This window comes from Salminus brasiliensis, chromosome 19, assembly GCF_030463535.1.
Source record: "Salminus brasiliensis chromosome 19, fSalBra1.hap2, whole genome shotgun sequence".
In the NCBI taxonomy this organism is placed as follows: domain Eukaryota; kingdom Metazoa; phylum Chordata; class Actinopteri; order Characiformes; family Bryconidae; genus Salminus; species Salminus brasiliensis.
This window is the reverse complement of record NC_132896.1, coordinates 9,231,955-9,259,704: the sequence shown is the minus strand read 5'-3', so window position 1 is coordinate 9,259,704 and position 27,750 is coordinate 9,231,955. Positions and strand designations below refer to the sequence as shown.

The 27,750-nt window shown below is 40.3% G+C and overlaps 1 protein-coding gene across 3 annotated transcripts in view; it reads left to right on the top strand.

Moving 5' to 3' along the window:
* nrg2b (neuregulin 2b) overlaps positions 1–27,750 on the top strand; it is a 50,114-nt gene that overhangs the window by 2,662 nt on the left and 19,702 nt on the right. For 2 of the 3 annotated variants that reach the window (XM_072664178.1, XM_072664177.1), the window contains exons 2-3: positions 18,181–18,343; positions 21,179–21,297. In XM_072664178.1, the coding sequence (XP_072520279.1) occupies positions 18,181–18,343; positions 21,179–21,297 (282 nt within the window). Of the gene's footprint in view, positions 1–14,490; positions 17,809–18,180; positions 18,344–21,178; positions 21,298–27,750 lie in introns of those variants that run through there. The other variant, XM_072664179.1, reaches the window with a different exon arrangement.

Sequence of the window (27,750 nt, the reverse complement as noted above, 5' to 3'; positions counted from 1 at the left end):
AGTTTAAAGAGTTGTCATGGTTATATATAGAACCTTTGCCTTTTCTAGAACCCATGTTAAGGAGCATGCATGAATGTACCTTACAGAGTTAGATTAGTACTGACACCTGAGTTGGTTTTCCCCAAAGCACATTAGGCACTGCTAGAGAGACTGTTAGTAGTGTTACTCTCTCTACCATGTTACAGTGATCTTTGTGCTACGACACTTTTAGGGAAAGTGGGCGCAGATTAGTCATCGTTTACACTCTACATCACCATCTGGCTCATCAACCAGACACTTCCCCACCCTCCAGGCAGACTTCTGAGAACAAAACTTACAGTACTTCAGATCACTGCCAGCAAGCAGAGGATGGCTCCACCAATATAGCAGGAATGGCTAACCATTACAGACGACCTTCATGGTCAGTGAATCAGGAACAGACCTGCTAGCAGTGAGAGAAAGAGATAAGGCCTGGTGAAATAACAGACAGTGTGTGAAGTCTATGAACACTAAGGCCTGTGCAGTAAAAAAGAGTTGCTTTTCATCGTCCCATCAGTGAAGTTTCTTTAAAGCAGTGGTTTGAAAGGAAATTGAATTTACACAAATTGACCTTTACTCAAAATATAGTAAGTCATCTAAGTTTTGGTGTCCAAAGTTCCCTTCATTTGTTTTGCGCTTGAGTTATGAGGCTAAAGTAGCTAATAACTAATGTAAGCCTTGTGGAATAGGCCGTACCTGGTTAGCATTGTATAAATTGCTGCTTATATCATTACACACATGCCTCAAACTGCACTGAAATAATTTCAAATGGATATAAAATGGACTGAAATATGTTTTCGAGTTAGGAACAGTGGTAATAGAGTTGTAAATTTTAGCAATAACAGTATTTCATAAAATGCCAGGCTGATGAATTATATTCACAATAATAATATGTAATAATATTTACGGAATTAGTGTAAATTTGAATTTTTTGCCTAACCAATGCTTTACATAGGCCCATAACATGCATTTCTTATGGTGAATGTTGTCTACTACATAGTCAGGTTGGCAACATCAACAGCACTGCACTGGGTGTTTCGGATATCTATTTTTTATGAGACTCAGGCTCCTGCATGACGGGATATGCGTGTACATGCACAAAAAGGAGTGACACATATGCAGGCACACTATGTATAAAGGTCCATCTGTTAGCAGCAGAGTTAGTGGTGGGTGCTCAGATCAGAGTTAGTTTGGCCATATGCTGAATTCCTCTGTGACTCCACCTCACCCTTTACCCAGGCACGCTGCAGGAGGCCAAGAGAGACAGAGATAGAGAGAAAGAGAGAGGCTGACTAACGGTGGGCGAGTGAGAGAGATCTGGGGCTTGTATGAATAATGCAATTTGCTGAACAGAGTGCAGAATTTTAGAACATGGCCCTTTTTTCTTTGCTTGTTACTGATTTATACCCAGTCAGACATCACTGTTGTCTCTGCTTTGCGACTGACATGATTCTTGACGGGCGAACGTTTGTTCTTGTGTAAAATGCAAAGGAAGTGTCAGTATCCCCATTAGAAGAATGGTGAGTTCTATTAGATATGTAACCTTCTGTTTTGTTGCAGAGCTCTTTTTGAGCTGTTTGTATATTTTTTGTCCTCAGGTACCCCACTGTCCCCTTTGCCATATGGTAGGAAGTGAACACGTCAAATTTCAGAAGGCCGCAGTGATAGTGAAATAGCCCCACCTGTTGGCATTGTTGTGGAAAGGCAGTTTGGTTCTAGTGTCAGGTGAACACCTCAAGGCCAAAAACATCATACTGTCAAATATGTTATTAAAGAACAGCGTGTCTGTTATCTAGTAGGCACAGCTTAATGATTGCAGTTGGTCACATACACTCTGTGTCAAATGTTTGTGGACACCCCTTCTAATAAATGCTTTCAGCTACTTTAGACTGCACCCATTGCGGACACAGATATTTGAATGGACACCCACAGATTGTATAGTCCCTGTAGAGAAGAACTGACAATAGAATAGGACTCTCTGGATCAGATAAACATGAATCTGTTGGCACCGTGCCTAATGCCAGGCATAGGCTAGAGGGCTATGAAGCCCCTCAGCACTGAACTGTAGATTTGGGCAGTTGGGGATGAGGTGGGGGTGGTGATCATCCAATATCCTGACCTCTTTAAAGCTCTTTTCTTTGAATGCAATCAAATCCTTGCAACAATGCTCTAAAATCTAGTAGAAATCCTTCCCTGGACACTAGAGACAGTTAGTCTAACAAAAGCAGGAAAGGCTTTTTTTATACCCTTGAATAAATTAGCAGATGTCCCAATACCTTTGTCCACATAGTGTATCATTGTTTGCGTCAGCATTGCTTGCTAGCATAAAACAGCAGCTTATAACTTCCATTTCATGTTTGCATAGCATGGTACTGTTTCAGTGTTGATTGTCTGCCTAAAGCAGTGTGTTTCGCTTTAAACTTAAATTCTAAACTGGGAAACCTTAGCAAATAGCAGTCCACAAGTCAGAGACATGGAAAGAAAAAGGGCAGCATTGTTACTGCTTTGCCAGGGTAGGGAAATGTGTGATTGCATGCATTTTAAGGAGGCTATTTAGTGTGTGTGCCCCACTGGGTCTTGTTAAATTCTTTCAGTGTTAGCAATGCTAACTAGCAAAGAGTTATTAGCTTGTCCCACTGCTCTCTATTTCACTCATTTTATTTTAGCGCACTCCCAAAATCCAACCAAACCAAACAATCAAATACACCACATGTCCAGATCTTTGTGGACACCCTTTCATCTGCATACAGCAGTAGCCACGCTTCCGTTTCACCCAAGCATCACTCATTAGCATAAATATATTGGTGCCAATGGCTTTTTAAAGCAATACTAACGGAAATTGCCATTTCTTGTTAATGGGCTCCCCTTTACAGTCGGAATACGCTTTGAACCACCACTAAAGGACACGTTTTTCTGGACTAGCTGAGAGATACACAACCGCCACCGTCAACTAAAGGAAGTACGTGGACTGAGGATGTAGAGTGATATTACCAGATTGGACCAAAATTTAAAAAACAAAAAGTTACACACTGCAGTTAGCAGTGCTAAACCTATAGCGACGACCGCAACATTTTCCCTATTTACCTCATTACGAGTCAGTGGAGCATCAACATGATTTTGAAGCTGTTATTTTAAGGAACAAATGTTACATAATGCTGCTTTAAATGTTCATATGGATGAGCCTTTCATGTGAGTATAAGCTAGCAGCTGCTAGCAACTCTGTGTGTGTTTTACATATCTTTTTCTACTTACGTTTTGTTCATAGGCTATGTATGTTTTCTTCACTTTCACTAAAACAGCAAAGCAAATATGGAACTCCATGACGAACACTGTGGCCTGAGATAAATATAAGGCTAGCAAAAGAAATAGTCTGTTAAAATCCTACCGTTTAGTAAACACCGGCTACACTTCTGTGAATCAGCTAGCACATATCTAGGTGAGGGAAAGAGAGAGAGTGAGGTGTGTGTGAAGTGCAATTGAGAAAAATGAGGGTGGATAGGATGGGAGGTGAGAGGGAGAGAGAAAAAGAGAGTGGGGGGAAGGGAGGCTTAACAAGACAGGAGAAGGAATGGAGGATGCTCTGCTTTCACATGCTCTGGAGAAAGAGAGAGTGAGGTAGGGAGAAGGAGGGAAGGGAAATAGAAAGAGAGAATAGCTTTTCCCTTCTTCTCTGCCTGCAAGCGCTTCATCAACTATTCATTACTTAGTCTCTCTCTCTTTCTCACTCTTGTTGTCTCTCTCTCTTTCTCTCTCTCTCTGTAACTGCTCTTTTCTCACAGAGGTGTCAGGAACTTCTAATTGAAATGAATTGATAACAGTGCAGAGCCTGAAGTAGCAGGTCAACACGCTATAGCTTAGCACACTTGACTGATGAGTAGTAGGCTAATAGACATTAGAAGAGGTAAGTAGGCCATCATATCGAATCACACTGCTTTGAACTATGATGCAAATCTCCCACTGCGCAACTGTGTGCGATGCAGTAATGTACACCGTACCTCCAAAAGTTTGTGGACACATGCTTATTCAGCAGTTCTTCTGAAATCGAGGGTATATATGGGGAGCGTGTCCCCCCTTTGCTGCAGTAACAGCCTCTACTTTTCAGGGAAGGCTCTACACTAGATAGATATAAAGAATTGACAACATTCATCCCCAAGAGCATTGGTGAGTTCAGATCCTGTTAATTGATTCATTCTGGAACTACCAAAAGGATTGGATGGAGCCTCAACACTGTTAAAAGCAAAGGCTCTACAGATGTTTTTTTCAGGGATGCCTTAGAAGGACACCTTGTTAAAAAAGGTTTTCAAACCTAAACTTTATGTGTTTCACACTCACACAGCTCTTTTTCAAAAATTATTCTTTATGGAACCAAACTTTTTCTATGGCATCACTTAAAGAACCCTCTGTAGCACCTTTATTTATTTTTAAGATTGCAGAAAACGCTTTTCCACCCATCCACAGCCCAATAGTAAGGGACTTTATACCCATCTAGCCAATGCTTTTCATTGGGCATTGTGACCTTAGGTTGTGCTCAATAGCATTACATTCCATTGGCAATGCCTTTCTGTGGTGAATGGGATACTTTTGTCTGAATACTTTTGGACACTTAGTGTATACACTGCTGTTCTGTGGTGTTATAAATATAACTACATTCACTGTCTTGTTCCAAATGCTTTGATTGGCTCTAACTGCTGGGTGAAGAGGTTGAGGCTGTGCTGTAGCTGTAGCGGTCTGGCTCAGACTGACTTGCTGTGTCAGCACGTTTTGCTTTTCAATTAGCTACCAGCACATCTTTCTCTGGGGAATCTATTTACTTCTGCCTGCCAAAGCTCCCATGGGAGTGCATGTGTAAACCATGGCTGACATGCTGTCTGCTTAAGCAGCTCCTCCAATCGCCCACTGTCAGTCATTCATCCCACCGTCAGTAAGAAGGAAATGTATAGCAGTGGAGCCTGTCCCATATCTGAGAAACCCCAGCACCTGGAGTTTTAAAGTCAACCTGAAATCACAATGGTAACACAGGTAGTAATCAGGATTCTTTATACCATACCATTAAAGATAATATAAGATAATCTTTTACTCCCACAGTGGGAAAATATGGAGCACCACCATTCCACAGAACACAGTTTCACTGCTTCACAGCTCAATGCTGGGGGTTTTACACCCCTCTAGCCCATGCATAGCATTAGGTCATGGTGCCAAAAGGTTCATGTTCATAGGTTCATGTCCTATTCCACTGGCAATACTTCTCTTTAAGGCAGCTCGTGGTTTGGTGGTTAGCACTTTTGCCTCTCAGTCCTGGGGTCTTGGGTTCAAGTTCCCATCTGGGTGGAGTTTCAATGTTCTCCTTGTGTCTGTGTGGGTTACTTTCATGGTTACTTTTTTGGTTAATCTACTGTATTGGCACTTTTCTCTGGGTGAACCGATGCGAGATGCAGTCCTCAAGGTGGATGGTCGTTTCCAGTTGCGAGTACGCTGTGTGCAGTTGGCTGCCTCTTCTAGCTAATGGGTATTTGTTTAGTGCTGAGTGTAAAGGATTCTGAAGAGTCATGATTGTAGTGTCCTTGGCTGTTAAAAAGACACTATATCAGTGTAACTTTCATTCATTCATTCATTCATTTACAAGCTGTGTGTCTGTGTGCGTTTGCACATTTGTGTCAGCAATGGGTGCAACTTAAAGTAGCTGTGGATGTCCAGAAACATTTGGACATGTAGTGTATCACTGATGTCTGCATTCTTGTTTTAGAAAAGAAGATGCTAATTTGTGTAGCTATTCAGGTTTAAAACTTTTATTTTTTTAAAGATTTTAAGATTAGTGACAGTCCATATCCAGTATTTAATAGAAGTGTTAGCCTAGCATGTCCAATTCTAACCCAAAGGCACACACACCAGATACCAAACATATCTTGGGTGATTCATGTTCATTTGATTTTATTTTTGGCCAAACTGTTCCTTTAACATGGATTACCTTACACATCTTGAAGGGTCTGTTTAGTTGATTGAGCTAAACCATGTATATAGCAGTTGGCTTCCGTAGTTTCAATGGACCAGGGTTGCAAATCACTAAAATACAATATTGCCACGCTGGGAACGTTTGAATTTTAAATAGTTGTTTTGACATATTTTTGAGTTATTTGCTTTGAATGCTGTCCTCTTTAGTGAATAGAGGGATGAAGATACTGGTTAATAATTTACTCCACTAAGGAGCAGCGAATGAATCATGAATCAGTGTATGACGATTAAATGAATGATGCCGATGGTATGTTTAGTAGGGTGAATGTGAGAATGGGATGGGCTTACAATATACACCTTTGCTAGACAGATTTCCCTGTACATTTATGAGAAACATGTGAAAAAGAGTGTAAGCATTAGCAGCAGTAGTACTAAACTGTATTGTTTACTCCCCAGTCCACACAGATCTATAAATACAGATCAAAATTTACTGTTTTGAATCCATCCTGTTTTTGTTTTTACATAGATTTTACCATTTAGCCTACAGCAGTTCAGCTCCACCCTATCACAGTGAAGCAATAAGAAGTTGCTATACTATATATGTGTGATCATTCAACATCCTGACCTCACTAATGGTTTTGTCACTGAAGGCAATCAAATCCTTACAGCAATGCACAGCAAATTATATATACATAGCATTTGTATTATACATTATATACATTGCATATATATATACTGTGTGTGTGTGACAATATATGCTATATGATATGATATGATATAATATATGATAGGATGTGATAGTAAAGCCTCTAGGACAGGTGCAGTGTCTTCACTATCTTAGGTTATCTTACAATGCATTAGTCAAGGGTGTATGACCACAAATGGTCATCTGTCTCTGTCTCTTCTTTCTCTTTCACTCTCTCTCTCTCTGTCTCTGTTTTCTGTTGTGCATGTGCCTCTCTTAATAGTGGTTTCCATGGTGACAGCTGTGCACTTTACACTTATAGCAGAGTGAAAGAAGCGTTCCTCATGATCCTTTTCTTTTTCTTTCTGTCTCTTTCACATAAATCTTACATTTACAGAACTATATATACATAGACATTAATTTATACATTAATTCCTAAATTAATTAAATTTATTTTTATATGTAGCTGTTTTCATGTATCGGTGTTATAGACAGACCCTTGTGGAGTTATAGCGTATATATAAGACAGTGGTGCTGCAGCTGTAAGCTTTCAGCTGCTTTCTGCTGCACATCGCTCTTTTCTATAATCAGATATGGAGGGTGAGAATACAGCAATTCTGATTATGTCTCTGGTACAATGCGAGAATAAAAGGAAAATGTGTAGTGTGTATGTCTGTGTGTGTGTATGTGTGAGTGTGTAAAACAGTGAGAGTCAGCTGACCTTGAGAGCAGAGCCCTTGATGGAAGGCTGGTGATCGCGATCGTGTGATTGGCTAAGTGAATGCTGTGCTTTAGGATGGCCATTCAGCAGCGTTCTAATGAAAGCATCCCCCAACAGATCAGCCAGAGCATCCTGCCTCAGCAGCTTCAGCACACACACAAACACACACTCAAGCACACACACAGGAAAAAATACAAACACACAAACACACACACACATTTATACTTCAACCCAATATATGCACACCATACACTCACACAAACATAAATGCACACGCACTTTCACTCAGGCACACACAGATATAAATGCGCATACACACTCGCACAAACATACACAGGCAGACTGTCACACTACCAGGTAGTGGAAACAGGGAGAACAAGCAGAAAGTCACAAAAGGAGAACACATGTATTTGTTCATTTCTGTTTATTTGTTTGAATTTTGATATTTGCTCAAGTTTGGTATTTGTTCAAGTTTATGAATTTGTTTAAGTTTGATATTTGTTAAGTTTATGTATTTGTTCAAGTTTGGTATTTGTTTAAATTTGACATTTGTTTAAGTTTGGTATTTGTTTAAGCTTGGCGTTTGTTCAAGTTTGGTATTTGTTCATGTTTGATATTTGCTCAAGTTTGGTCAAGTAATGCTGGAACTTGATTTGGTACAGAAAGTGTGTGTGTAATTCTCATGTGGTATTTACCAAACATTATTCATGCAATCAGTTTATATTGTCTGTCTCACATCATGCATTTACAGATTAGTGCTTTGCATGCATTATTTTACAGTTTGCAAACACAACTTGTAGAACTTGATTTGTTGTGAGAACTGCTTGCTAACTGAAAGGTACAGCCTTCAATTTGGATAATGTCCCACTAAGCATGACATGTTTCTTTTAAATGCGCTGGGTAGTGTGCTTATGTGTCGCATATGCAGTGATTTATAACAACAGCAGGAATTTGGTTAATATGCAAATTGTGATTCGTAATCACAGTCTGAGCATTATAAAGAGGTGAGATTTGTATGTAGAAGTTATGTGATTTGTAGTGAGTATGTAAACTGTATTTGCAAAGCTCAGGTCACAGTCATGCTTATAGATTCACAAATAGTAATGCAGTAAATAGATAGTGTATGTGTTTCATGAACAAATAGTCTGATTGTTATTAACATATGATTCCATTTGACAAAAAATGAAATCCATATTTTCTTACACTGTATGATGTAACTGATCTATAAATATTGACAGGATTTCAGATTTAAGGTGGCTGCTGACTGCTTTTAGCTGTACTGTATGTCATACAGTGTCACAAATTACACAAACAAGTCTATTTAAGATTACTCCAACAACTCGACAGTTTTTGATGAGTGTGTAATGATTTGGGCATACAGTTTACACAGTGCTAATTAGAAAACAATAAAGGAATAAAAGCTTGTTAGCTACATTCGTTTCTTATCGATAGTGCAAAACACTGGAAATCAAACCAGTCTTGACTGCTCAATTGCATTGGGTGGGGGTTGTCACTTTAAGGTGCTTTTCTGTTAGATGACCCCTGCTGGTGGTTTGCTTTTTTGAGGAAGTGCATTAGAATGAATGGCATTAAGCTGACTGTGGTAGTAAGCTCTCTCCCCCTTTCTCTCTCTCTCTCTCTCTCTCTCTCTCTCTCTCTCTTTCTGTCTATCTGTCTGTCTGCTATGTTAGAGTACACTGCCTCTCAGGTCCCAGAGCTTTTAATGCTTTCGTGTTCTTGTGAGCCCTCACTGCTGTCATAACCAATCTGTAGGTGTGTGTGTGCGTGCTTATGTGTGTGTGGGTGGATGTAGATGTGCAGCTTTCTGTGTATTTCACATGTGCATCTCAATCAGTGCTGTGACTTCCAGTGTTCCAGTCTAATTCAGTTTTTATTTGCCATGCAATATTTAGCCTCACAGAGTTGAGGCCTGTTCTTGCTCTTCTAGCGCAGCAGAACAAAAGAGAATGAGACAGACCTTTAGAAATTATGAACATCCATGCTCACGGCTAACCAATGCTACATTCACTCACACGCACATGTCTATGTGTAGCATTTCCGTACATTATTTAGGCGCGAACAAAATGCAGCCCTTTTCGTTTAGCAGGTATGAATCGCTCCATGCAGGCGTACTCTGTTAAATGCTGTGTACATTTTTCATAGCATTGATTTTAATCAGGGATGTTTCTTTTTAAGTGGAATAAGTGAGACCTGGAGCCACAAGGGTCCCCACAAGTATGTTGCTGTTTCCTAACACCATTTGTGTCCACCATGACAGCTTTGTCGAGGCAAACAAATCAAGAGAGCAGAATAGCAGTTTAATGTTGCTGTTGTTTTTGTTGCATTCATACTAGCATTTTTACACATTTTGCAAATGAAATATTAATTCCGTTTCATTCTTGAGCTAAAAATGAACTGGGCCATAGTTTGGCTTAGGGTCCCCGAAACCTTCTAAAAGGTCTCAGTCCTAATCAGTAGTGCGAGGGAGTCGTAGGTTTGCTGGTGTGCAGTGCAGTTAAAGAACTACACTGTTGCTGCAGTCACTGCTACCTAGCACACATCCTCACCACCTGTTTTAAAGTGTCCCATGTTTTCCTCTTCACAAATTTTTAGAAATGTCCTTTGCTAAGTTCAATATCTGAAATGTTATTTTCAAATTCCACTTAGCTGCTACACATTTTAGACTGTCTGTATTATCATATATTTTATTGCTCTCAAAGATTAGTTTGTCATGTGCAAACAACTTTAGGACTGCTACTTAATATTGTTGTGCCACCACAGTAAAGGAATCCATCTACCTACCTATGTACCGACTTAGCCGCCTATCTATTGTTGAAGTTGGGACAAAAAAGGCATTTAAAAAATGGTTTTCTGAAAATCTTCTGGGGGGGGGGAAAAATACCAGAATGTCCAAAAACTGGCGCTATGTATGATGTACAATGGCACTAGGTCCACGCAGAGGAGAAGTGTCTCCGGACGGTTGTAGTGATTTCTCACCGTGCTGGCTGAGGTGAGGTTATGGTCGAGTCAGTGTCTGTAGCCGCTGCACTGCTCTCGTGCACAAGCGCGCTCTAGTTTCAAATTCAAAACTTAACGGACTTAACGGACAAGCGCGAGTCAGCGGTTACTGGGGCAGATGAGGAACCTAGCTATATCGTGAGTTCCTATATCGTTAATCTTGCAGTTGATACCAATAATAATAATATAATAATTAATAACGTGTAATAATACAATACAATACAACGTGTCATATTTGAGTAATATTTAAGGAATATTCCAATCCAGCTCGTCACTTTACTCTGGGTTAGTAACGTAGCTCTGTTGTCAATAGTCAACGAGGGTAGCTAGCTAGCTAAGTAGCCAACGCTAGGCTAGCGCAACGTATGCTAGCATTGTTCTCTAAAGAGGACTGTCGTCTTGACGGTTATACTTAGCTAGCTTTATTAGCTAGCTAGCTAGCTGCAGTTAGTTGGCTGCTAAACATTTTTTGCTTTCTAAATACCTAAGTATCAATCTTGAAGGTTAGACTAGGTTAATCGAAGAGCAGAAACACTGAATGGCTTGTCTAATGTAAAAGATTACACTTCTCTAAAAGTGGACCAGGAGTTAAATGTGGAAATCTGTAGCTACTTAGAAGGTACAGGTGCTTACTTACAGGACAGCAGTGATTGTCATGGCAAACCTGTTTCTCACAGATTGTGCAGTGTTTGTTGTATTTCTGTCCTTTTGTCAGTAGTACATTGGTGCCATAATTCGCATTATTTGTATTATTGTTTTAGACACACAAAGCTTTATGCTTTCAGGGTGTGTGTATACTTCATTCACCACTGTTGGAAATACATCCAGTAACTACTATAGCCAGTAGTTCAGAGCCCTACTTTCAGTTTGCACACACACCGGCTGGCTCTGATTGATCTGTGCAAGCCTAAAGACTGTGAATCACAGCTATTTGAAAAATGCCTCAGAAAGGCAGCAAGTAAGACTCTTAAGGTGCTAAACTCCCTTTCTGTTGTGAATGACTCATGATAAGAATGTCTGCCAAAAAATGCAACAAAAAAAATAAATAAATGTAAAGAGTTTGTCCAGTTTATTTAAAAAACTTGCCACTGCTGGTGCATTTTATCTGCTTGTAAAAATATTGAAATAAATATTAGCTATGTACCGTGAAAATGTCTACCATATTTGACTACTATTTTAACTACCAAATGAGTATCTGCCAAACCAAGGTGAAACATCTTGTATCTCAATGTTGTTGTTTTTTGTTTGTTTTTCACTTTTCTACAGTATTTGAATCTGGCAGTTGCCCTTTACATTTTATGAAAAAGTCATGAATGTTTATTTGCGTGGCCGTGACAATATATATCATACATACAGTCAATGGTTCCAGCTCCTCCAGCAGTTGTAGCTAGTGTCTCACTGTTGTTCATACAGTTTGTGGACACTGTTGACAGTGGAGGTTCTTATGGGGAACTGTAGTTTATTACTGTGGTAGTTTGCTGCTAGTTGATTTCATCCATATGTCTCCCACAAACACTATTCAGTGTCTGCTGAAAGTACTAAAGGCTTTTGGTAATTGAACAAAAGTGGTATGCATTTTCTGTCATAGGGTCAGCCAGTTAAACTAAGAAAATGTTCAATAGCGTTAAAAAATTAAAGACCTAGAGTAATTTTTTGGGGCAACACATGTTACCATGTTAGCTTGGACGGCCATGGTAATTACACATTAGTATTTATGTGATGGGAATGTGTAGTTAGATATAGTCCTAGTAGTGCTGGCAGAATGAAGCCAGATATGTGATTCATAAGATTTGTCCGGTCAAAAAATTACAAATATCCACTGCTTCCTAACTCAAGTAAATCCTTGGGCTCCTCAATTTCTGCACTACTGTTGTCAAAGCTATGGATATTTGGCTTTTGAAAAATTATACAGTTTGTGGCTTATGGAAAACTTTCCCCTTCTGTCAGTTGTACTTTTTGTTCTGCTTTTCCTTTTACTGCAGTCTCCCCTCCCCTCCACTGTGGTCCAATTTCGGCCAGCTTTCTGGAAGCAACACAGCAGTAAAGCTGCGCTGGTCAGGGTCAGATGCTTCAGGCTCAGTGTCCATTCCAGTAATTGTCATCCAGTGGTTAGTTAGTAAGCTATATACGGATGGCACACAGTGGCACGCAAAAGTTTGGGCGTTCCAGGTCAAAATGTCTGTTACTGTGAATCCTCCAGACATTAATTGAAAGACTTGTAGCAGGATACAGAAAACATTTACAATACTTACCAAAAATGTGTTCCTGCAAATCTTTGTCAAAAGACAAAAGATTTTCATTAAATTTTTTTCATTTAATTTTTTATCAGGTGTGCCTTGATATCTGCAGGACGCTGTAGATATTGTGGTGACAGCAGTGACACACTAGTTGCTTTTTTACTTTCACTGTTGAAGTTAAATGTGAGTGTTGTTATTGAGTCACAGGTTTGTTTTTCAGTGGCCTTCGTACCAAACTTGATAAGACTGCTTAAACATACATAGTTATTGGCTATGTCTTGTGGAGTCCATGCTTTGTTTTGGCAGCAGGAAAGAGTGCTCTCTGAAGTGTGTGTGTATTTTGGAGTGGAAAGAATTGTTTATGTATAGTAAAATTAAGATCTTCTTGTTCTCCTATGACGAAACCCATTAAGACAAACAATGTTTTGTTACAACAGCAAATATACACACTAAAACTGATAAGCCTCTTTAAATGTACCCTCTAAGACTGGAGCAGATTACTACAAGGTTGCAGGTTTAGATACCTTCATGCAGGCCCACAGAAGTATCTCTAAACGAAAAGATTTGGTATCCACTTTTTTACGCTCACTGTAGTTGCACCCTTCAAGCAATATTATGTATAATGTTTTACTGTAAAGTAACAGTTTAAAAATTATTTACAGTAATTTACTGATTTGTAACAGGGAAAATAGCATAATTATCACTGTTACTCCAAACAGGGTATGCTGGTTACTACGCTAACGTAACTTTGGTGAAGCAGCCAGGATATCGCTTGTGAGAACTGACTAAAGCTGTTTAACCTGAGTTAAATCTGTGTAAAATCTGGTAATACTCTTCCACACCACTCCACGTGCTTCTTTTACTTTATGTGTAAAACATGCCCTTTAGGAGTGGCTCAACACACTAATTACACTTTTCAACTGTAGAGGGAGCCCAGGAGCAAGAATATCAATTCTTGTATAAAGCTGCTTTAAATAAGACAGTGGCTGTTTATATCATTTTAAATAAGACAGTAGCTTATATATCATTTTTATTTTAATAAACAACAATGCTAATATTAGTGAAATGACAGTGACTACTTATTAAGCCCACAAAAAACTTGTTGGGATGTCTGCTTTTATTACAACCAATAAAAATGTTTGTAAACATTCTAAATATAGCATGTATTTTCCAAAATCAGTAACCTAGCTACGTTCCACAGTTCCTATGGGAGTCATGTTTGATTTGTTTATGCGACAGAAAATGAACGCATCCCACAAATGTCCATTGCTGTTTTATGAAGTGGTGTCTGAAAATCTTGCCCTAGTCACAATACAGAAATAAATGTGTATCCATGATTGGAGTAAAGTAAATTATACTGGGCAGTTACAACCTGCTTCTAGTAGATATGCCATGGAACATGAGAGCAGTATGGATTTTCCCTTTTGTATACGCAGCAAAAAAAGTTGTAGCATGACATGTGCAATATGCACATCCTGTTCTGTAACTATTGCACATTGCAATGGTAATGCTCAAGTAATATATTGTGCAGCCATAATGTATAGTGAATAGTTCATGAGTTAACGAGTGAACAGTTCCGAGTGCAGCTGTTGTTATTGATTGTATTCCCTCTGCTTTCCTGTATTTCTCTGTTTTTCTTAGTCTTTAGTTCCTCTGTTTGTTAAAGGTCTGATCATACTTATTTTACTTCTCCTCCATCAAACCTACTCAGTAGTTCTGTGACAAGCTTTACACAGTCTCTTCTCCCTAATTCTTTCTCTCTGTACTCCCACCCTCTCTCTCTCTCTCACTCACTCTCTCAGTAGGTGTATCCCTGCCGAGTTTGATGAGGGGTTGGTCTCTCCTGCAGAGAGATAGTGTTGGAGCAGTCTGCATCTTCTTTCCGTCTCCCTCGGTTTCTCTCACACACTCACCCGCGCACACACACCGTCCTCCTCGCCACACGCCTAACACTCCTTAATCCCACCTCAGCATGACAGACCGCAGCAGCAGAGACAGCAGGAGAGGAGAGAGGGAAAAGAAAGAGAAGAGGAAGGAGAGAGGGAAGAAGGATCAGCCGCGGCAGGGAGGGAAGAGGAGGGGGACAAACACTCATTTATCGGCGTGTGGGAGATGTGGAAGTATGCGTCACTCCGTTGAAATCTAAACGCCAAGGAGTGCAGTCACTCTGCTGACGGTGTTACAGGAGTGTATGTGTGTGTGTGCATGTGTGGGAAAGAGCAAGAGAGAAGAGAGGAGAGAAAGAGAGAGAGAAGAGAAGGGTGCTAATTGAGCACTGGCATTAAGCTGTGGTGAAGACTGAGGCGTGTGTTAATCCTTGCTTCTAGAGGACTGTAAGATGTGTCTCCTGTGACCTGCATGTAGCCTTTCATTTCTCACAATGTGACAGAGTTTAAGCTTTATGAGAGCAGCTGTTTGCTACAGCTGAGGTTAAAAGTTTGTGCAGTGGTAAAAAGTGCATCTTGCAAAACCTTTGACTCTGTGTCCATTTCGGTGTTCCCTAAGGTGCTACTGTGTTTCATGTCAGAAGTTCAGTTGCAACACTAAGTTTATTTTTCTTTGAACGGCATTTTGGATTTCCATTGCGTTCATACAGGGATCAGTCAGTCAGTCAGTCAGTCTTTGCACAGCTTTTGACTAGGACTAGGCAGTAATTTAACCCATCACTGCCCATATCTAAAATGTTTAATTCCCTGTTCTAAAAAAATGTGGGTGTGTAGAAGGAAGTATGGAAATTGCATATTGTCAGTTGTTTTGTGGCTTGTGTCCTTATTGTACTAAATGCAGTTGTGGAACTTCCAGGTTCACGGTATGGTTCAATTGAAGCCGTCAGTTGATTAAACAGAACTGAATATGTATAGTAATCATTAGGTGTCTATCATGTGGGATGTGTTTTATTTGCTCATTTAGATCTTTTGTGTTGTCTTCCTATCCTTCCAGTATAATTTCCCAGCTCTAGGGTATAATATATGACTCTGTGTGTGTGTGTGTGTGTGTTTGTTTTTTGTGTATCTGTCCATCTGCCTGAAAGACCAGGCTCGGTTGAGTGGATTGAGCTTCCTCATACTGCGCTGTGATGAATTTAGCTACTGTTGAGTGTTATTGAACTAACCTGGGCTTTACATGCTACGTGGAGTGAGTGCCAAGCCATGCATTAGCTCCTGATCAGGCTGTTTCTCTCAGCAGCCCAAGGACAGAATCTGCTTATTTTGCATGTTTATTCATCTCTAAATGTTTTTGTAATGGTAGCTCATGGCCAGTGTGTGTGGGCATGCACATGCATATATAAAGTATATCTAGTGTGTGTGTGTATGTGTGTCTTACAGATGTACAGTGTATGACTCTCTCTCTCTCTCTCCCCCCACGCCCCAGCCCCCTCTTTACTGAGAGTGATAAGACCATCAGAAAATGCTGATTTGAGCGAAAGTCCTCATGCACAACTGCAAAGTGGTGCAGGTCCATAGCGAGACACATTCATTGTCCAAGTACACACACACACCCCAACACACACATTGCTGTATCCACTGAATCTTTTCTTTTCTTGCACTTGCCATCTAACATCTTCAGATCAAACTCTCTGATTCTCAGTAGTTGCATGATCAAGGGAAGCTATGAATAGCTCATTTTCTCTAAGAAAGAGTCAGTGATTCTTACTCTGAAAAGTTTCCATATCGGTAACTGTGGAATGAAGGAAAGTATTTTTGTTGTTTTTTTCTTCTTCTTTCGTTTAATTTGTAGTTAATTATTAGGCTCTGCTCGTTAAGGGGGATGGAAAAGCCCATCTAGCTCATTAACTTGGGCAAGATTACTGAGCACAGCAGCAGGAGCCGTTCAGGGGCGTGATGTGTGTGAACAGAACTCTATTCCCATCGTGTGTGTGTGTGTGTGTGTGTGTGTGTGTGAGATCTCTGCAGATGCTGGCCTGACCTTGCAGCATGATGAGACTCAACATGGGCTTTGTCTAAGGGAGAGGGAGGAGATATAATGAGAGAGAGAGGGAGGGAGCGAGAGTGAGAGAACAGGAGGAGAGTTACTGAAATTTTTAATAAAAGATTTCCAAGAGTAACTGAGCCGAAGGAGGGAGCTTGAACGTGTGTGTATTTGCGTGCACATGCACGTCTAAAAATGGCTACATTAGTCGTCAGCTACTATGTTAGTCATAACAGGGCAAACAGCCATTGATGTGTGTGAGTTGTGTGATATTTTCCAAATCCTTGTCAGAAGTGTCGACAAAATCCTCTCCATTTCATACGAAGTCACAGAGGCTGTCACTCATTTCTCTGCCTTTGTGAGCTATGCTTGTTTGCAGTGCGACTGCCATTGAACTGAGTGACACGTTACAAACCCCCTCACACACTACCAGTGTCTCAGCTACTAGAATACGCCCTCCCAGATGCTTCCTTGGTGCTGCTTCAGGCTCTGACATGCACCGGAAGGCCCCAACACAAACAGCAAACACTGACTGACAGACATATTTACACTTGAACTGGTTGTGTTACACTGACGTCTTGTCAGAGTCACAAGGGTTTGTTAAAAGGGTTTATTTAAAATTGTGGCCAATTACAAAGAGAAAGTAGCAGTGTGTTAAGGGTGTATACATGTGCCTGTGTGTTTGAATGTGAGTGTGTGTGTGTGTGTGTAGTGCAGTGTAGGAGTATTTGTGGCAATGAGCGTGTGGAGCTGGCAGCTGGAGTTGTGAGAGCATGATTTCAGCGAATGTGATGGGATGACAGAGAGCGAGAGATGGTTTGTTGTGGAAGAGGAGAGATGTGACAGCTAGGTTGAGTCCCCCTGCAGTAGCTCTTGTAGTCTCATACAAAAGCAAAGCCTAAGGCTGAAACATCCTTCTGCTAAACTCTTCCTTTTAGTGAAAGGAATGGTTAAAACGCTTTCTGTGGGTCTGTCTGTAAGTCTGTGGAGTGTGTAGTAGAAAGTCAGTACACTTTGCCACCAATCTAGGCCAGGCTGTTCAAAATGAGCACAACCACTGATTTCCTGAATGTGTGTGTGTATTTGAGAGAGAGAATGAGAGTCTGTGTGTTTAAGTGTGTGAATAAGAGCAATTCTTTATTCCTCTGAATGTACTGTGGTTTTATTACTTTTCACACTATTCCAAAAATATTGGTCGTGTTTCTCATCTAAGCCGTGCTTCTAGATGGATTACTCCAGCAAAGCAAACTGTGAGATGAGCCACATATTAATCTCTTACACTCTCTCTCATCTTCCTTCCTCTCTCTCTCTCTCTCTCTCTCTCTCTCTCTCTCTCTCTCTTTCTATCTCTCTCTCTCTGTCTCTCTTTTACTATCATGTTACATGAATTTCTTTCAACATGTTTTTAAAATGCATCCTATTCAACTCTTATATCTGATCTCGTATCATATCTCATATCTCTATGCAAATCCATCATCTCTTTTTTTGGTTTGTGCTCCTGTCCAAACCTCTACACATCCCCACTTCTTTCTTTCTGCCTCTCTTTTTCTCTCTCTCTTTCTCTCTCTCTCTCTCTCTCTCTCTCTCTCTCTCTCTCTCTCTCTCTCTCTCTCTCTCTGCAGTGTCAGCTCCAAAGGTGAAAACCATGCGATCTCAGTGGGTGTGGGAGGGAGATCGTGTGACCCTGAAGTGTGAAGCTCAGGGCAACCCCAGCCCGTCCTTTCGCTGGTTCAAAGACGGCAGCGAACTCCGCAAGAGCAAAGACGTCAAAATCAAAACCAACAAGTAAGAAAACTAGGAGACATGCAGTTCTCTCACACACACAGTCTTACTCATGATGCACTGATGCACACGCAGATTCAAATGCACTCACTCACACACACATACGGATGCAGAGCTATTCTTAGTATCAGAAGTATTAAAAATACATTTCCTATCAACTCTACCACGAGATTGCCCCAGTTTGTAAATATAGATATTCAGGGGAATGCAGCACAGGTCTCTTGTTATGGGAGACAGTTTTCTTCTCCGCCTGCAGAACATAAAAATGCGCAGAGGCTCTCCCAGAAAGAAGGTAGTGCCTTAGTAAACCCTTAAATAGTAAACCCATTACTATTTTAGTGTGTTTGAGTTTTGCAGGGCATTGTTTGGGCTGAGTACCCTACATCATTTGCTTGCTTTTCCTACCAAAATATCTGTCTTTCAACTCAGAGTTAAGTGTATAGCGAAAGTAAGAAACTATTCACGCAGAACTTTTTCAGCGCCCCACTATTCAGGAATTTCAGAATCAGAATCTCTTTATTTCACCAAGTATGTTACACATACAAGGAATTTGTCTTGGTAAGAGCAACACGTATGACAAGTAACAAAAACACAGAACACAGAATTTTGCCTAGTTGTTTTGGCCAATCACATACTAGATTAACTGTGTAATTTACATTACTGTGAAACTGTGTCTCTAAAAACTCTCCATTCTCCTTTCAGTACTAACCGACACAGTTTTAATCTAAACAAAAATGGTTAAACAGTGACAGCATGAGCTGCTGATTGCTGAATCATACTGTTTGAGCGAAGGTGTTGCTATTTCTGCAAAGTACACTACAAAGAGGAAAGGGAATGATTTGAGACGGGGCCTCACAGAGTAATCACTGTGTGCTGTTTTTTGGAAAAGTGAAGGAAGAACAGATTTAAGCACACAGCTGTTATGCTCATAAACCAAGTTTGAACTGTTTTCAGCCTGGCTCCACACACCTCCACAGGTGAGAAGGATACACAGTGAGTTCAATTACAAGTTCTAGTTGTCAGTATTCATGACTGACTGTGACCAACGCCAAAAAGAGAGCTGTGAGAATGGAATGGAATTGATGGAGAGAGTAAAATATATCAAATTAAGATTTTCATCCCATTTTGTTCTTCACTATATGTTGAATGGGTAGTGTGTGACAAATCAAACCATTTAAAAAAAACTATTTTAAATGCAAGGTGTAGGAGTTCCCCCCTCTAGTAATATGGGGTGACATTTCTATCCACTCGTTGTGAGAATACATGCACAGAAGAGAGCGTTCTTTAATGTGTCTCTCTCTCTCTTTCTGCTGCTCCCCTGGAGAAAGTGCTGATGTGCAGGTTTCTGTGTGAACCAGATCACTCTAACAGGATTGCCTGTTCACTGCTCCCTTGTGTAATATGCAAGAATGTGTGTGTGTGTGTGTGTGTGTGTGTCTACACACCTGAAGCTATGGTGCAGACATACACACATAAACACGCACATACACACATCCTGATGAAGTGAGATTGAGAGCAGAGTGATGTGGGGGAGAGGAATGTAGTAGTAGAGGTTATACAGGGCCAGTGTCTTGCTGGGCAAGAGACTTGCTGTAGTCAGTGTAATCATACTCTCCACACAGCTTTCCATCAGGCTCTTTAAAGCTCCCAACACCACTGATGATTCGTCCACATGCAGCCCCCAGGGAGTGAACACTGTACGAAGCATCAGCCTGAAACTTTCAGTTCCTGAGTGCTAGAACTGACATTAGAACACACTCTGTGTCTAATTTTGCAGAGTGGTAATGCATTAATCCCTGTATTGTGTAGATTGATGAACATATAGTAAACCACTTGTGATATAAACACAGCCACACATGATTTTTCATGATTCTTTTAACATTTATCTATAGTTGTTGTGATTAATTTATTAAGAACTGGCAGAGAAAAAAATGATGTTGATCTTTTCTGTGGAGAGATTTTTTAAACAGTTTTTTCCGTAGTTTTCCTTGGTTGGATTTAAGTGGACGGGACTAAATTTTGCCCATTTGACATCTATATGCACAGAGCTTAAACTAGCAAACGTGCTGGTCATACCAGCCACACGTTTGCTAGTTTAAGCTCTGTGCACAACATACAACAACTTCTTTCTCAAATTTAGCCATCTCGTCACATAAGCTTAGTATAATATTTCTGTCTTTAATTTCAGAACCTGGTGATTTATGCAAACAAACATGGTTGCACCTTCTTAATGACAATTTAAGGGAGAATGTAACTGCGGTGCCATTTTAAGGTGGAATTCCAGCTTCATGCTGCGAGATAAACACACGCCAAACTTTTTGTGTTGTTTATTTCTTTAAAATTATATTTTAAAACATTTTATAACAGTCAGACCCAGTGAATACATAAATCAGAGTCATGAAGTGTCATCCCTTTATTAAACATGGATAAACCTGGCTATAATAACACAAAATACCACCAGATTCATAATCTTAAATTTGCATGGTATTGTGAAAATTGTAGTAGATTTAGGAGTATCACTACATAACTGTAACCATTCTTTTAGTAGTGCTTAAGACACTAGCACTGAATTATTGATTACTTAATGAAATGCCAACAAACATTCTGGCATACATACAATCACAGTGAATTTCTTACTACCCAGATAGCTTTCAAACACTTCTCTTAGTTGGTGTAAAACTTTGTCACATTAATAAACATGTAATGGTACCCTAAAAATCTAAACTGCTGAAGTTTGTTGTGTTGACTTTAGTGGTGCGTCACTTGCTGTCTTTTGATGTGCATATTTTTTTATTCACTCATATGCTGTCTTTCTTCACCTCTCTCCCCTCTATGCAGGAAAAACTCAAAGATTCAGATCAGCCGAGTGAGACTGGAGGATTCTGGGAACTACACATGTGTGGCTGAAAACTCGCTGGGCAAGGAGAACTCCACCAGCTACATAAACGTCCAAAGCAGTAAGGGCAGAACCCTTATCTAGCCAAACCCTCCCTCCTGAGGCTTGACTGATTCTTGTGATGTTGTGCTATTCTTATAACATTTGAGTGGGAAGGAATTTGTGAGGCATCCCATCTATGCAGGCTCTCCATAAAAGTGTGGATATCAGAGCTTGTCGAAATGACTTTGTTGTGCTGGTAGATTAGTGTTAGCTTGTCCGTTGTTTGGGGCATGCTGTGTGGGGCATGTAGGTTATGCCTGTGTGTCTGGTTGGTTAGAGTACCTCAGGACTGTTATGTCCAGCTCCCTAGATTTATGAGCACATAATAAACAGCTGTGCTTAAATGCTGCAGTGAATGTTGTGTAACACTACAGTGTGAGCGGGATGAGTGTAATATACTTTTTTCCTTGATGTATTTTGATGAGAATTTGTCACACAAGTAGGCATGGAAACAGTGAAGGAATAGCATTGTTATCTAGTGGAAATAACTATACAAGACGTTTAGCAGCTACAGCAAACTGTTGTCCCCATGAGTCCTCATGAGCCAAATTTGCACATGCATCGTTTTGGACACCAGAGCTGTCCATGCTTTCCTGAGAATGTCAACAAGCAGTCCAATTGCTTTCAGTGTGGAACTGTTTCAAAGTAGAAAATCTACTTAATAAAACTTAATAGCAAAGTATCGGATTGTAATTGTAAATCATTGGAGCGTGGTTAAGGCATCATTAACCATACCTGCAAACAATAACAATAAAAAAGTAAAATAAATGAAAATAAAATCAATTAAATGAAAAGTGTGTTATTGGTAGTTTGCTGCTAGTGGATAGCATTTTGACGTTGATGTCCATTGCTGGAAGATGTTTCTTGTATTTCAGTTGTTGTATTTCTTGTGTCTCAGATGATATGTAAACAGAGGTACATTTCCTGATGTCCAATAATAGAGCGCAGTGTTTAATCCTGCTATTGCATGGTTTGGATTGTACATGTAAAGGCAAACTCGGATCATGTTTGTGTAATTATTCTAAGTTATGCAAGTGAATCACACCAAAATAATTGAATCACAGTGAATCACCGCTAGTGCGTAGTTAAACACTGTAGCCCTGAGGCTCTGTGACCCGTGTTCCTGCAGTCTGCTGGTTAGCGTGTCTGCCTCTCAAGCCAGAGATCAATGGAGATCAATCGAACAAGGCTGGTTACAGAGGCGATGCAGCTGACAGCGCCAGGCCGCCAAACCACATCCAGGGAAAAAGAACTGTGGGAAACGAAGACAGAAACAGGGAGCTGAAATTGTGTCAGGTGTTCTATGAGCCGAACAGAAATATCAGAGTAAAGGGGGAAAAGACAGAGAGGAGAAAGACGGAGAGATAAAGTAAAGAAAGGAAGTTGACTGATAATATATACTGTACACTGTGATATTCCACAAAAAATATTTGCAATACACACAAAATCCATAGCTTGGTTAAATACACAGAGCAGCTCTGATTTTACAAGGTGGCGCTGTGCTATCAGGTTGGGACCCCATGCATAAGTTGATGTTTGTAGAGCTGTTTTAGTGAGAAATTGGTCTGAGCCCCTTTTCATGGTAAAGACTGCAAGTAGGGATGTTCCAATCAAGCTTTTGTATCCCCTATCCGATGCTGTTTCCGTTCCACCTTAAATAATGCAGCTGTTATGTTCTACTATTGAAATATACACACTGTAACTTCGGCACTATTTAAGGTGAAGTGCAGAGTTAGATTTAGATCCATTAAAAAAGCCTGGATCGCCACTGATCACAAATCACTGGATCGGTTTGGGACATCCCTAATTGAAATACTACTGTTCTAGATGGTCTTATCACCCATGCTAATGTAAGTAAACAGTGGGGTAGGTAAAGGGTAGGTAATTATTGTGAAAATACATTTTTATTTGAGCTATACCCAGTGTTGACTATGAGATTGAGAACGAGTATTCGCCCACAGTGTGTATTCATTCTTCCAGTACTCATCCACAGTCTCTGTCTGCGGGACTGGTGTGCACTGCCAGGGTAATTGTGATCCTTGTGCTCCTGTCTGTCTCTCAGTTTGGAGTTGATGCAGTAGAGCAGTGCTCACAGCCAATTGTGTCAAAGCCTCACAAAAACAAAATTAGATGCTGCATATCCTTACATGCTTTATCTCTGTCTCTTTCACCCTCTCTGTCTCCTCTCTCTCTTCCTGCTCCTTCTCTCTCTCTGCCTGTTTCTTCTTTTATATCTCCCTAATTTCTCTCATCTTTTATTTCTTATCTGCACTGCTCTAATTTATGTTTTTCTATTTTTAATGAAGCTGTTCTTTTCTATAATCACATTGTAGTTTCTGCTTTACATGTATTTATTCTTGAGTTTACATGTGTGTGTTTTCTATTATTTAAATATAATGTCATGTTATTGCTTTTGCTGCATTTTTTTGTACTCAAGCTGCCTGTGCTTTAATTGAGTTAATGTAAAGCTATACTCACACTACTCTAGTCATACATCTCCCTGTTACAGCCTCTGGAGCCTCCCTGGTTTCTAGATGTGCTATAGAGAGCGAGAGTGCGTGTGTCTGCGTATGGGTGTGTGTGCAAGTTGCCGCACTCTGTTGTGATTGTAGAAGTGGTCAGTCATGGTCCATTGTTCTTTAAGTGCTAGCTATGAGTTGGAATCTTGTGTCCTCTCTAACTTTCTCTTCTTTTTCACGCCCTCTCTCTCATCCCTCCATCCAGCTTTTTACTCCTCGTGACAAGAAGCAGGGAATGACTGAGTTGTGGAATAGAAAGAACATTGTGCCTCTATATGCTAAGCCTGATCTTTTGAGAGTGTGTGTATGTGTGTGAGAGAGATGGGGAGAGATCTATAGAGCAGGTGGACTCATATGGCCTCCTCCACTCTAAGGGGTAATTGGGGTCATTAATAGTGTGAGCTCTGCTCTGCAGTTTAGTCTATTGCTAAAGGTTAAAACTGTGTGTGCATGAATGTGGGTGTGTATGTGTGTGTGTGTGTGTGTGTGTGTGTGTGAGCAAGAAAGAGCGAATGAGACAGAGAGAGAGAGAGAAAGAGAGAGAGAGAGGGATGGCTGGAGATGGCTCTCAGTCCCTAATGAAGATAAACAGTGTCATTTTGGCAGATTCTGCACTCTAGGAGCAGACAGCATTTTGGACCATAACTGTGCAGATATCCAGCTATATATAACAACACAGACACTGGCACAGCACAGACCGACACATAGACAGATAAATGGGAGAGAGAGAGAGAGACAGGAGTGGGTAAGGGCTACAGAGGGTCACTAGGGCAGGGCTCTACAGTATTACAGCACATTATAGTGTATAATCAAATATTAGATATATTATGCAAATTATTGTTTTTTTTTTTAAAGAAGTTTTAAAATCATTTCTTATAGCTTTGTGATCTTTCTAATCTATACTTTTCCTCAATAGAAAAGATTCTACTTAATTAAAGGGCTATGCAAACATAGCATCACCAGCTAATTACCTACATATACAGTCTTTTTTTAAAAACGCATTTTTTTGTTTTATAATTGTAGTCTATAGTCAATCAGTTTTCTGTACTTTGTTAGCCTTCTTTCACCCTGTTCCTCAATGGTCAGGACTCCACAGGACCACCTCAGAGCAGATATTAATTGGGTATTCATTCTTAGCACTGCAGAACCCTGACGTGGTCAGTGGTGGCGTGTTAGTGTGTGTTGCACTGTTATGAGTGGATTACACACACAGCAGTGCAGCTGGAGTGTTTCAACATCTCAGCGTCACTGCTGGACTGAGAATAGTTCACCAACCAGAAATATCCAGCCAACGTCCTGTGGTCAGCGTCCTGTGAACACTGATGAAGGGCTAGAGGATGACCAACACCAGAAGCAACAGATGAGCTTCTGTCTCTGACTTTACATCTACAAGGTGTATCTGCTAGGTAGGAGTGTCTAATAGAGTGGACAGTGAATGGACTCAGTATTTAAACACTCCAGCAGCACTGCTGTATCCACTCAAACACGCACTACAGACTACAATTATAGAACTAAAGTGCTCCTATATGGTAAGTGGCACTGATATACTGGGCCGAGTTCATTCCAAACCAATGGTGGTTATAATTTTATTTTATTACTATTTAGTTCTACACAGTATTCTATCAGACTCAACATTCTAACAGACTCTTTTAGCTGTAACAACTTTACAAGAGTAAAAGTGAGAGTTTCTATATATCTTTGGCAGGATGTCACTTGCAAGAAGCTTAGTAGCCACGTAATCTTGGTTAATACACCAATGCAAGAAAGGCAGATGGTTTGAATAGCAGAAACAGGCATATGCGTTTTTTGTTTTCCTCTGTAAAACAGTTTAAGCCGTTATGCCTCCACAGCAGCACAGAGAATAAAAAGAAGGTGGATTAAACTTAAAATGGACAATATCCAGTTCATTAAATATGTCTAGATCAGCCCTGATCCACTGGATCGGAAATGGGACATCTGTAGACATAATTACATGATGTTACAAAACATAGAAACTACACTGACATGCCAAAAGTCATGGTATAGCAGTATGTAAATTGATTATTAGGTGTTTTTACCTCAGGGGATGGCTTGGTATCGCCCACACCTGTATAAGTTGTGAGGTGTTATCTTGTTAGTAAGATCTGGTCAGTGTGCTCATGGCAAGACAACGTGAGTTTGAGTGAAGCATGATAGTGGGTGCCAGATGGATGGGATGCTTAATGATCGTGACTGGCGGTGTCTGTCTAGAATTGTCTGTGTGAACACATGTTTTATGCGCATATCATATTTAAAGCGAATGCATTCTGAAGTAGGCTACTATTGTGGACACTGATCATAAAGTAGCTAGCTATGTTAACCCAGCATTCCAACAGGCTATTTAACATTATTTGGAGCCATTTAGAGCATAACTAACTAGCTGCCTAACACAGCACAAAAAGATTGGAATGTTGTGGGGCACCATATAACTTATATCCACCACCTTCCAAACGAAGAGGATCTGCGTCTGTGGTTAAGGGTGCTAAGTTTAAAACATCCACCCAAATGTCCATGCATCTGCCTTTACCGTGGGCTGGAGGAGAAACTTGGTTATGAAGCTCCGGGTGCTTGTGAGGCTGTAAGGTAGGATGTTTGCCTAAGAGCTAACCTAAGCCCACAATGCGTCCGCTTCACCCAGAGCTTTATAACTAAGCCATTTTTTGGGTATGGATGTTCTGGTGTTGGTTTCCTTTCCACAAATGGTAGGAGCAGACGTATGGATGTTTGGGAGGCGATGGATAGTTACATGGTTATAGTGAGTATGGTTCCCCCTTTTATGTTGTGTTCAAAACACTGTTCAAGCGACATTCTCCTCTTCTTCCAATTATTGTGACACCCTCTAACTAAGCATAGTCTACTCACTGTATGTCTATTGTCGCTGTTAGTGTAATCTAGTCCAACGTATCCACTGTCGCACCAGAAGTTCAGATAAATCAATTCAATCTTTACATGAATAGATGATTAGTTAGATGATAGATACTCATATGTGTAAATGTACATTTTTGTTCAAGCTGTGAGTGTGTGTGCCCACTATGTAGAATAGGACATCAACTGCTACAATGCAGCGACCTTGAGGACAGGTCATTTAGGAGGTGTGTGTGTGTGTGTGATGTTATGATGTTGTGATGTGAGACGCAGATGGGCTTTGAATGCTGAGTTCTCTCACTGCTACAGGCATGCCAAGGGTCTGTCAGTTATATGAGCCAAATAATCTTAATGTGAAAGACACACATACGCACACACACTCTTACTCAAACATACACACAAATCTGTCTGAGTGCATTTCTCCAGCACCTCAGCATTTCAGATCTGTCATCTACAATTTCCATACAACCAACGGTATGACCAGCTATCTGCTTCTCGCACTTCATAAAAATGACCTCAGGGCTACAAAACACACTCTCTCTGTCTCTCATGCACACATACACATTTGTGTTTGCTTCATCTGCCTCTCACTCTTCACTCTCAGTCTTTTAAGATTCTCTGCCCACATTTTCTCTTTAGACCAGTGAACCAGTGAGCAGTAAATGGAATGAAACTGAAGCCTGTGTATTGAATCAGTCAAACTGTGCACACACACAAACACACAAGTCCACACATACCAGGACTATACAGTGTGATGGTTTTGCAGTTTTGCTTGCATGTGTGATAAAGGAAGTGTTATGTATGAAGATGAATACTAATGAATTCCTGTGCATTGCTATCATCAATGTCTGCTTAAATGAGCTCATGTAGAAGAGGAGTTCACATCACCTTTTAAATCTTCAGTGAGATTTTGTTTTCCAGTTAGCATCATATAGGGGTATAAGGATACACTCAGCCCACAATTTTTGATTCATGAAGTTCACGATTCAAAAATCTTTGAATGTGAATGTGCCTATACCAACTTCAAATGAGGGCTCTACGATATGTAGAATTACACATGTAGAGATGGG